Source organism: Myotis lucifugus, unplaced genomic scaffold (assembly GCF_000147115.1).
Source record: "Myotis lucifugus unplaced genomic scaffold, Myoluc2.0 scaffold_108, whole genome shotgun sequence".
NCBI classification, from domain to species: Eukaryota; Metazoa; Chordata; class Mammalia; order Chiroptera; family Vespertilionidae; genus Myotis; species Myotis lucifugus.
This window is the reverse complement of record NW_005871156.1, coordinates 748,245-760,147: the sequence shown is the minus strand read 5'-3', so window position 1 is coordinate 760,147 and position 11,903 is coordinate 748,245. Positions and strand designations below refer to the sequence as shown.

At 41.3% G+C, this 11,903-nt stretch overlaps 1 protein-coding gene across 4 annotated transcripts; it reads left to right on the top strand.

Moving 5' to 3' along the window:
- The first annotated feature begins 3,221 nt into the window (after positions 1-3,221).
- On the top strand, positions 3,222-11,544 carry LOC102441947 (U4/U6.U5 small nuclear ribonucleoprotein 27 kDa protein-like). Of its 4 annotated transcripts, none has more exons than XR_002830318.1 (7): positions 3,222-3,396; positions 4,996-5,116; positions 5,794-5,885; positions 7,142-7,221; positions 9,641-9,699; positions 11,113-11,284; positions 11,371-11,544. XR_002830318.1 is itself a non-coding variant. In XM_006092970.3 (7 exons), exons 1-6 carry the CDS (start codon positions 3,279-3,281, stop codon positions 10,228-10,230), a joined length of 672 nt encoding a protein of 223 aa, XP_006093032.1. In that variant the 5' UTR covers positions 3,222-3,278; the 3' UTR covers positions 10,231-10,274; positions 11,113-11,544. The 4 variants fall into 4 exon arrangements, 3 of the variants coding, with proteins under 3 accessions (XP_006093032.1, XP_014314866.1, XP_023613203.1); XM_006092970.3 differs by adding an exon at positions 10,029-10,274 and having other exon boundaries at positions 11,113-11,544; XM_014459380.2 differs by having other exon boundaries at positions 11,113-11,544.
- Positions 11,545-11,903: the final 359 nt, after the last annotated feature.

Below are 11,903 nucleotides of genomic sequence, written 5' to 3'. Positions count from 1 at the left end.
AATGGTAAAGTAGGATACTTTTGTAAAGGTTTATCTGAAACAGGACTGCAAAGGTAAAACAAAATTTAACAAAAGCTAGAGATAGTACATTTGCAGAGAATCACAGATGGTTCATGTTGATTCTTACATAAGGTACACATAATTTAAACACACTTTGGCTTTATTGAGGAAATCTGGTTGGTTGGAGAAGAAACACAAATATCACATATTGACCTCCCCACTCAAGTTCTATCTCAATGGCCTTAGAATGAGAGAACTTCAAACCATGTATTGCAAATATAGAGGGTTTTCTTCCAGATACAGGGCTGAAGATATACAGTGCTGGATAATGTACATCCTAAGAGAGGGCGACTTGATCAGTACATAGGAAAGCCCTAGCAGAACCCAATTTCTATCCCACACCTTAAAGAGGAGGAGCCATTTATTGGCAAAGACTGATCCCCCTTATAGAATTTAATCCTTTGGTTTTTTGCCTTTCTCTTCTTTTTCTCTCTTCTGACTCATTCACACCAATATTTGAGTGAATGTAAGATTCTCCCATCTTTGAAAAATCGTCAGTCACACATTTATCTCTACCCACTATATGATTTGCCCAACATCACCAAACTCCAAGGGTTTTCCAAATTGTCTTCACTTCAAAAGCCATCCACAACTCAACTTCACTAAAACTTCCAGAGTCAACAATGACTTTTTTGCAAACTATTACAGTCTCCATGTGTTTGGAATTTTTTTTCACTCCTTTTAACTAACATTTCAAATTAACCACTTTATTTGCCTTTAAAAAGCAGCCTTCTCTTAAACTTCTCTGATACCACACTCACCCCATTTTCCTCCTGTTTTTCTGGTCATTCCTTAGACTTTGTGGGTTCTTCCTCTGGCTATCTCCAGGCCCTTGTTCCTGAGCTTGCACCAGGTGGGTGACTTCATGCACTCTCTGTGCTTCAAATGCACATCTGTATTCTGATGATTTCTTTTTCTGTGGTTCCAGCATAGATCTTTCTTCTGAATTCCAGAAACACACCTAGTCGGCATCTCCTCTTGGGTGTTCAAAATGGCACCTCAAATTACCTTGTCCTGATCTGAAGGTATCTTTTTTCCCCAGATTTTATCCTACATGCCTTATCTTAGCAAATGATGCTACCATCTGCCTAGTTCCACAAACCTGAAAATTGGATGTCTGTCTTTCTTGAATCTTCTAATTCCCTCATCCTCTGCATCTAAACATCATCAAGTTATTCAAGTTTCACCAACTGTTTATCAAGTGTTAGCACGTTCCACCATACCTACTGACAGCATTCTACTATAGGCCACTGTAATTTCCAATGTAGATTATTGTACCAGCCTCCTATTATATTCCCCCCAGTGAAGCCTCTACATTTTTCAAGTGTTCTCTGAATGAACTCAATCTGATTCCCTCCCATCCTTTGTCTCAGGCTAGCTGCCATAGTTTACAAGTCTATTCTAGCCGTGTCTTTAGATTTCTACTCCTTGTTCCCAAGTGGCTTCCATACTTTTATTTTCCTGCATAGCTCATTCTTACTCTTGCATTTTCAGCCTTGACAACCTCTTCCACCTTTTACCACAACAAGCATCACCCCATTTCACTTAGCTAATTTGTACTCATCCTTAAGGTCTTGTTTGGACATCATTTCCTTCTGGAAACTTCTCTTGATAACCCTTCCCCTCAAAACCAGTTAGGTACCAGTCTTATGTGCCCTCATAATGTTTCTCCCCATCAATGCACATTCACACTGTTTACTAGTTTGTATCCCTCAGTGGCCAACAGTCTACTCAAGAGCAGGTATGCCTTTTTCACTATTAATCCTCTGTTATGCAGGTGTGTAATAAATGTTAGTGTGAATAATTGTTTTGCCCATGCCTTTTTTAAAAAATTTTTTTAATTGATTTCAGAGAGGAAGGAAGAGGGAGGGAGAGAGAGAGAGAGAGAAACATCAATGATGAGAATCATTGATAGGCTGCTTCCTATCCCCTTGGCCGGAATCAGGCCTGGGACCCATCAGTCCTCAGGCGGATACTCTATCCACTGAGCCAAATCAGCTAGGGCTGCTCATACCTTTTTATCTCTTTTATTTGCTCATGTTTTGACACCTGGGGCCTTGGGAAAGTGCTTTCAATTGGCAATCTATATCCTCCAACCACCTTCTTTACCAAACTTTCACAAGCTAGGCAACATTCCTCTAACCCAGCAGTTCTCAACCTGTGGGTCGAGACCCCTTTGGGAGTTGAACGACCCTTTCACAGGGGTCGCCTAAGACCATCAGAAAACACATATATAATTACATATTGTTTTGTGATTAATCACTATGCTTTAATTATGTTCCATTTGTAACAATGAAATTGGGGGTCACCACATGAGGAACTGTATTAAAGGTTCGCAGCATTTGGAAGGTTGAGAACCACTGCTCTAACCTAATCACTCCAGAGTCAGGTACCAAACAAACCTGCACAGCCCCTACTTCCCCAAACCCACTGAAATTATTCAAATTCGACAATCACAAATTAACCTGCTTACCCTGCCTCTCCCATTCCTTCCTGCAAATAGCACAATCAGGTTTCTTACTCATGCTTTCCCCTGGCTCCCTCTGCCTCCTGACCCACCCTCGTGCTTCCCGGTGTGGGCTTAAACTGCTTGTGAATGCATTTTAGAATTGGTTTGATATGAAATAATTTGTGCATTTGGCTAAGTGGTTGAGCATAGAACTATGAACGGGAAGATCGCAGTTTGTTTCCAGATTAGGGCACATGCCCAGGTTGCTGGCTCCATCTCAAGTTGTGGGGCATGCACGAGGCAACCAATCAACGGTTCTCTCTCATCATTGATGTTCTCTCTTTCTCTCCCTTTCTGAAATAAATAAAAATACTTTTTAAAGAAATATTTTGTACATTTAACAAGAACTGCGAAAATAAATGGTGATGGGGGGGGATGAAAACTGAGTTTGGGTGGTGGGTATACGGGTTTTTCCAGATTTCTATAACAACATCAACTAGCACACCTTAATGCCCGCCACAGAACAAAAGCCTCGGCTAAAATGGGGCTGGAGAAGCGGAAGTAACAACTTGGTCCTCACCCACATCTCCCCGCTCCAGTGGGCCCCTTGAGTCTGGGCTGGCTTTGCGCAGCCGCACTTCTTCAGACTCCGGAACCTTTGCGCGTCGTTTCAACGTTTTCCAGTCGGCAGTGAAAGCGCACTTCCGGCCCTGACGGAAGTTGCTGCTCAGTCGTTTCCGAGGCGTTGTGAGGTAGAGGAGCTTTCCAAATGGATCGCAGCCGAAGCCACAGCCGCAGCCGCAGCCGCAGTCGCAGCGGCAGCCGCTCCCGCTCCCGCTCCCCTCAGGGGGGTGAGTCTGGAAGCAATTTGGAGGGTCTGGGGCTCGGTAAGAGGCGCTTCCTGTCCCCCCTTATTTTCTGTGCGAGGGCCGCGGAGATGCAGGCCCTTTACGCCTGAGGAGACGAGCGGCGTGTGGGTGGGTGTGGATGGGCAACGAACACCTCCGCCCTCCGGTTCCAAAGCAGGCTTTTTTCTTTTTTTCCCCTTCTAAACTGAAGCTTCGTTCTTTATCAGCCTCCAGTCGTAACTTTTTTTAATCGTTGTGACTGGGTAATTTAGAATCAGACCACGGTCCCTTCATTTAATTTCGAGGGTGACCATGTGCAGTCATCCAGCCTTTGAGTCCTCATTCCCGTCGTTAGACATTGGGGGTAATATTACCTAGCTTTAAAAACTGAAGTGAGCAATAATGGCACATTCCACAGCACTCAGCACGTGATACCGCCTGTAACTTAAGTGCTCAATGTTAGGTTTTTCCAGCTTATTATAATAGGAAAATGTATATTTTTGAAAAATATGTTTTTGTTGATTTTATTTTTTAATTTTTTACATTGATTTGAGAAAGTAAAGGAGAGGGAGAAACACCTATTGGCTGCCTCCTGCACACCCCCTACTATCTCCTAATGGGAATGGACTCTTTATTCCAAACTGGAATTGAACCAGCAGACCTTTGGTGCATGGGATGACGCTGAGCCAACTGAGCCCCACGGCCAGGTCTATTTTTATGGATTTTCGAGAGAGAGAGGAAAGGAGAGGGTGAAAGAAAAAGCGATTGGTTGCCTCCTGCATGGGCCCCCTACTTGGGATGGAGCCCACAACCTGGGCATGTGCCCCAACCTGGAATTGGGCCAGTGACCTCTTGATGCGTGGGACGCGCTCAACCAACTGAGCCACACCGGCCAGGGCATGATCTTTTTTTAAACATATTTTTATTGATTTTTTTAGAAAGAAAGGCAGGAAGACAGAGGGAGAGAGAAACATTGACTTAAAAGAGGGAAACATCAATTGCCTGCCTCCTGCATGTCCCCTGCTGGCAATCTGGGCATGGGCCATGATTGGGAATCAAACCCGCAAACTTGGTGTGCACCATAGCAAGCCCAACCAACTGAGCCACACCGGCCAGGGATGGAAATTCATATTTAGAATTTTCCATCCAGAAAAGTCACCTCCTAAGGTCTCCTGATCCCCACCCCCATAAGTGAGGCAGAGCCGTGTACTCTGACTTAGACCCTCGGTTCTGCCCCTGGGTGGTTTTTACCACCTTCAACTTGTCAAGACGTGATTTTCTTAGAAGTTAAATGAGGCCGGCATCCACATATGGCTATTGAGGATCCCAGTCAGAATAAAGATGTGCCCAATCAGGATTAAGAAGTGCTGTTTAATTGTAGGAAACACACCGGATTTCCTTAATTTACTACAAAGAAATCTAAAAATGTCAATTTTTTTATATTGAGTGCTTTTTGAAATTATCATAGTTTGAAAATATATATATTTAGTCAAATACCATTCTATTAAAATTAATTTCACCTGCTTTTTACTTTTTAATGTGAATACTAGAAATGACTTGCATTATATTCCTATGAGACAGCCCAGCTCTAAATATTTGAGGTAATTTTTGGCTCTGCAATTTTGTTCCTTGTGTTAGAACATAAGCGGTCCCCGTCCACTTCACCGGAGAAAGAACCCAGTCGCCAGGAAAGGTCTCAGTCCAGGGAGAAAGAGCTGAGAAGGAGCCGCTCTGGGTCCCCGCATGGAAGACGCTCCAGGTAAGTGCGGAACATGGGCAGAGGTTTACCACGAGTCCCAGAGAAACTAGTTGTTGCCCTTTACTTTGTTTTTATCGCTTATAAGGCCATTTACAATGCCATGAAATGGGGGGACTTAAGCCCATCTTATTCTAAACCTAACATTTCCCTGGGTGAATGGGGTTAATAAGTCTCTTCTTCTAGAGTTGCCTTTAGGAGTAAATGAGAAATAATGCCAGAAAAGCACTTAACATGATGCTTGGCAAAAATAAGAAATAAGTGTTTGTTTTGCTTTTATTGACTTTTTGGTGATAAAGATTTATTCAAGTATATAATAAAAAATGTGAGATCTTGGAAGTACCTTAGAATGGACTTGTGATTTCCTAATAAGCATCCATTGCTCTTTAAGTCAACTTTTTGTGTGTTTATGTGCAGTTGTTAGAAACTGTTTAGTTACATTTTTCTGCCTTGCAGAACATTTTTTAGCCCTAGCTATACTGAGCAAGACTGTATTTTTGTTAACAATTGGGGTAGGCGGAACCTTCTAGCTTATTCTTCTATAGGAAATGGGCTGGTGGTTCTCTGCAGCCTGGCTCTTGTTCAGCCTTTACCTTTCAGGCACTCATGCATATCTGTGCTGATTGACACAGTGGCCAGGTATGTCTCTGTTTCTGACATGTTTACTTATTAAATATTAGATCCCCAAGACGACATAGATCCACATCTCCTTCTCCTTCTCGACTGAAAGAAAGAAGAGATGAGGAAAAGAAAGAAACAAAGAGCAAAGAAGGTAATGTTATTAGAAAATAACTGTAGGAAGAGTGCAGCCTTGTTTAGATAACTTCAGGCATGATAACATTATAAAAGTATTAAGTTGTTTATAGTGTTTATTGCATATTAGAGGCCCGGTGCATGAAAATTCATGCACTGGAGGGGGTCCCTCAGCCCGGCCTGCCCGCTCTCACAGTCCGGGAGCCCTCGGGGGCAGGAGGTGACTCAGTGATCAGGGGAAAGTGATGCCCCATCACACCTCAGCTGCTGCCACTGCTGGCAGCGCAAGTCTCGGCCAACCCTGGTTACCTGCGCCTCGGGCCGGCCCTGGGAGACTGGGGGGCTGAAGGGACTGGGGGACTCCAGAGGCAGGCACGTGGCTAGGCCAGACCTGCCTGGGGGCGGGCCCGGCCTTGCTGTGGACCTGCTGCCCCAGCGGGGCTGAGGGGACTAGGCACTGCCATCTTGCAGCTGTGGGTGCCGCCATCTTAGAGGGCAGGGCAGTCAATTAGCATATTCTCTCCTCATTGGCTGTAGGCACTGCCATCTTAGAGGGCAGGGCAGTCAATTAGCATATTCCCTCCTCATTGGCTGTGGGTGCTGCCATCTTTGTGACAGTGTAAGGGTCAATTAGCATATTCCCTCTTTATTAGATAGGGTGGTTTAAGATTTTGTTTTAATTGTACCTTAGTGAGTTCCTGGTTATCTATCGTGCTCCTGATGTGGGTAGGATATGTGAGCATATTTTATTTTGGAAGTACCTTCAAAACAAGTGTCATGTCTGATATGAAAGGGGTCCTGCCTAAAGGCTTCAGCATGTCCTTTTAAGCAGTTTCTTCTGTTGGAAGGTGGAGAGCACATTCCTTCCTTGCACCTCAAGTTACATTCTGCCCAAATTGAAGAGAAATTTTTTTTTGTTAGACTCAACTCTTTACCTGATTGTTGTTGTTTTTTTAAATATATTTTTTACAGAGAGGAAGGGAGAGGGATAGAGAGTTAGAAACATCGATGAGAGAGAAACATTGATCAGCTGTCTCCTGCACCCTCCCTACTGGGGATGTGCCCGCAACTAAGGTACATGCCCTTGACCGGAATGGAACCTGGGAACCTTGAGTCCGCAGACCTACGCTCTATCCACTGAGCCAAACCAGTTAGGGCTACCTGATTATTTTATATGTCTTCTGCTGGTAACATGGAATGACTATTAATCTAGTGCCACCATTCCTTTAATATATAAAATGATAGAGTTTTAAAAATTACCTCTTATTTTTGCAGAGGAAGACTTAGAGGGCAAAACAGAAGAAGAAATAGAAATGATGAAGGTAATGGGATTTTCCGCCTTTGACTCAACAAAAGTAAGTAAAACTCAAAGCCAGTTAAGCATTCTGATTTGAATTAATCCATTATGACTGTCCCATTTTTCCATATTCTTTTCCTATTGCCTGTGTAATTGATACAAGTTTATTCAGTTAAAAGACAATAACTGTGTGAAGGGGTTTGAGGGTACAGAGAAGGAAGCAGTGAGGTGCCATTGAATCCAGGGAGTGTTTGCCTGGGATGATGTTGAGTTAGATCTTAAAGGGCCAGTAGAAAGAAGAAGAAGAGGATCATTTTAAGTAGAAGGAGGAGTTCATGAAAATGCCCTGTAGACGTGAAGTAGCATAGTGTATTGTGGGAATTTCAAATTCAGTGGCTGTTAAAAAAATGCTGATGGGCCAGTGACTACAGTGAGTCTGGAAAGAGAGGTAGGAAGCAAATCATGACAGACTTTTGCTGCCCTTTGTCATGCTAAGGAATTTAGAGTTGATACTTTGGATGGTAAGAGATAGCAAAGATTTAAAAAACCCCAAAACCACACAAGAGTGATAGGATTATATGTGTGTTTTAGATGACCTAGGGCAGCCTTGGAGCACAGATGGGAGGCATTTGATTGGAGGCAGGGAGAACTGCTGAGTCATGCAAGTGAAAGATGATGAAGACATGAACTGAGAGGAAGATCCGGAATATTGAGAAGCATTTAGGAGCCAGAGTTCGTGGGAGTGGGAGTGAGCAGTCAGTGATGACTGAGGTGGCAGGCTGAAAGACTGGGTGGTAGGGTTAACCAAGAAAGGATAATGGGAAGAGGAAGTGCTGTGAAACAGAAGAAAACTCAGCTGCCGAATAGAGATGACATTGGGTAGCTGCACACATATCTCAGCTCAGAGAGGGGTGATTTGGAGGTTGAATGCTATAATACTGAAAAGAATAAGGAAAAGGGGGAGGGAAATGGTAGGGATTGTGGACAGGGAGCTGAAGTCAGGGATTATAGGGAGGGTGAGGGGAGAGAGTAGAGGAATAGGGAGACGGGTAAAGAGAAATAGGGGAAAGAAGTGTTGGAGAGGGGAAACGGACAGGGGAGGAGGGGGGTTGAGGGAGCTAGTAAGGATATACAGAAGGAAAGTATATGTGGAGAGAGAATATATTTTTTAAACTTTCTTTTATATCTGTTTAATTCCATAAATGGAAATTGAGAATATTGAGAAAAATAGTGAGTTGTGAAAGTAGGGTAATTTCACATGCTTTAGGAGTTTCTAACTGATATGATCGTGTAGGGCTCACATATTTGTGTGTTTAGTGTGTGTGTTTTATTTTTTTATTATTTTTTATTAATCCTGACACAAGGATATTTTTTTCCATTGATTTTTAGAGAGAGTGGAAGGGAGAGGAGAGGCCCCCACCAGGGCCAGTGATCAAGCATGCAACCTAGGTTTGTTTGGAATCAAACCCAGGACCTTTCAGTCCAGTCTGATGTTCTGTCCACTGAGCCAAACAGGGCATGTGTGTGTTTTAACTGACGATGTATAAACTTAGAGGAGTACTGAGGCATGACTGTTTTGAAGTGAAAAAAAATTTTTTTTTAAATATATTTTATTGATTTTTTACAGAGAGGAAGGGAGAGAGATAGAGAGTGAGAAACATCGATCAGCTGCCTCCTGCACATCTTCTACTGGGGATGTGCCCGCAACCCAGGTACATGCCCCTGACCGGAATCGAACCCAGGACCTTTCAGTCCACAGGCCGACGCTCTATCCACTGAGCCAAACCGGTTTTGGCTGAAATGAAAAATTTAAGGCCTGCTGGAGTGGCTCCGTGGGCATCATCCTCTGCACTGAACGGTTGCTGGTTCGATTGTGGTCAGGACACAAGCAGGGTTACAGGCTCCTTTCTGACGTGCAGAAAGCAGCTGATTGGTGTCCTGCTGGAGCATTAATGTTTCTCTCTTCTTCCTTCCTCACTCTCTAAAAATAAATAGACTATTCTTGTAAAAAATACATTAACTATGAATATTGTTTTGAATATTGTATTATTTGTTTACATGTGACTATAAAAAAGTGAACAGAGTTGTAATACTTTGGAGCTCATGGGATATCATCAGGATCTGAAAATTCTTTCTCTCATTGGGCTACCTCATTCTTAGATGGATCTTGCCATGTAAGTCTGTCTATAGCAGGGGTCCTCAAACTACGGCCTGCAGGCCACATGCAAATACAAATATTGTATTTGTTCCCGTTTTGTTTTTTTACTTCAAAATAAGATATGTGCAGTGTGCATAGGAATTTGTTCATAGTTTTTTTTTTTAAACTATAGTCCGGCCGTCCAACGATCTGAGGGACAGTGAACTGGCCCCCTGTTTAAAAAGTTTGAGGACCCCTGGTCTATAGGATCCAGTTCTTTTGATCAAGGCATTTAATGTATCCTTCCTGTTTTTATCATTTGTTTATTGCTTTTCTCCAGGGAAAAAGGTTGGTTGGCTGTGTAAATGCCTATGCCGTAAATATATCTCAGAAATACAGGTACGCATAATCCCCATTTCTGTGTTTGAACCAATGATATAAATTATGTCCTTTGGAAAGAATTTGTTATAGGATAATTGTGTTTGTAAGAAATGTAGCAATTTTCCATACAGTCCCTTGTTTTAATCTTCCTTGCTTATGATCTGGATTTTAATTTCCAATTTATAGGTAAACTAATAGCTATTATAGAGAAGGGTAGTTAGCTTAAATGGTTTAGAACTGTATAGATAGTTCTTTCTTCAAAACGTGAGTTTTAAAAAGTCTTTAGAGTTTATTTTTATTATAATTAAATATTTTTCTTTTAAATCTTTTTTTTTTACTGACTTTAGAGAGAGAGAAGAGGAGAAGAGAAGAGAGAGAGAGAGAGAAGCACGAGAGAGAAATGATAGGCGGTATCGTTCACGCACCCCGACCAGGGACCGATACCGCGGCTCAAGCATGCGCTACGACCGGGACTCATACCGGAGACACCACAGTTCACGGGACTACTCTCATTCAGCTGAGCCACACCGGCCGAGGCTAAAATTATAGATTTAAAATAGATCTCTCCTGAATTACTCACCTAGATTGATTATGTAAGGATTTTAACTGTAAATACATTCTTCTGTTAAGTGGAAACATTTTATTAATACCACAGGACAAACCAATTCATACTTAAAATCTTACTGAATTCCTAATGAATTAGAAAGTCAGGAAGACATCTTCAAACATTGCCTTTCTCTCTACCTTTATTACTGATAAAAGACTAACATTCCAATTAATTTAGAATATGAGTAATGTGATTTGATAATGCTGGTGAGTTAAGGAACCAGAATCATCATTGACATTCCTTTGTAAAGTTACCTTCAAATAAAGTGTTATGGAGAAAACCAGTATGCAATCCGATTTACTTGGCAAGTACCTGTTTTGAGCTCTGCTCTATTTCCTTAAGTGTTTAGTGTTACCTAAAATAAATATATATTTTGAATTGATTTTTTTAAAGTCTGTGGAATCTTCCCAAATAATTATGAAAGTAGATTCTTATACTTCTATTTGGATTTTACAGTAAGTAGTCTAAAATACTTTTGCTTATTTTGAAAGTGAAGTAATACCATCTTACTGTACATTAAATAATCTTGAATACTTCTTACCCTATCCTTTGCCATCTTAAAGGCGATTCAGGTGAAATCTCTAAAGCATGTGATTATTTTTATTTTTTAAAAAGTGAGAGACATTGATTTGTTGTTCCACTTATTCATTAATTGATTAATTCTTGTATGTGCCCTGACTAGGGATCAAACCCTCAACCTTGGCATATAGGGACGACGCTCTAACCAACTGAGCTACCTGACCAGGGCCATGGTTATTTTTCATAAGAGGAGTCCAGAATATTTTTTAAAAAATAAACATTGAATTTTTTTCTTCTTGTCATAGGCAGGACATGAATTGCAAAGGTGGATTCAACAGACCTTTGGATTTCATTGCGTGAGAATTGAAATGTTGAAGAATGGTTGTTTTTTCCTTCATCTTGATCAGAAGAGTGGATTTTGTTTTGTTTTTTGTATTTCATATGCATCAAAACAGGATCACAGTCCTTCTTTGTAAAGTAAGAAAATTTTACCTATGATGTGTGCAGTTCGCTTACCTTGCCTCAAAAGAAGAAATGTTAAATATTTCATTTTTTTCTTTTAGGAAGTATCATTTGGGGCAATCATCAACCCCACTTTTTTTTTTCATTTTTTTGTCTTTATTCCTGTGGAAGCTGTATATGTTTTCTTCTTGGGTGCTTGATAGGACTTCTTAAAACACGTAAAAGTAATCTGGATGTAAGCTTCTCAAATAAAGCGTTATTTCTACCCTCTTGTATTTTATAATACTATATTGTATTACTACATGAAAGTATCACCCTATAAATTTCCTTTTTTCATACATAGATTTAGATATCATGATTCTTAGTTAAAAAATTAGAAGAATGAAAAAGTATAACTGGATTTTTGTATCTTAGTTTTTCCCCTCAATATCATTTATTTACCCCCATTTTATTTTTAAAATATATTTTTATTGATTTCAAAGAGGAAGGGAGAGGGAAAGAGAGAGAGAAACATCAATGATCAGAGAGAATCATTGTTGGGCTGGCTCCTGCACGCCCAGACCAGGAATTGAACCGTGATCTGGTTACAGGTCGATGCTCAACCACTGAGCCATGCCGGCAGGGCTTTCCCCCC

Coding starts and splice junctions, on each gene's coding strand:
- LOC102441947 (XM_006092970.3), top strand. CDS start 3,279: ATGGATCGCAGCCGAAGCCACAGCCGCAGCCGCAGCCGCAGTCGCAGC. Junction 5,117..5,793: donor CCGCATGGAAGACGCTCCAG/GTAAGTGCGGAA, acceptor ATTAAATATTAG/ATCCCCAAGACGACATAGAT. Junction 7,222..9,640: donor CCGCCTTTGACTCAACAAAA/GTAAGTAAAACT, acceptor GCTTTTCTCCAG/GGAAAAAGGTTGGTTGGCTG.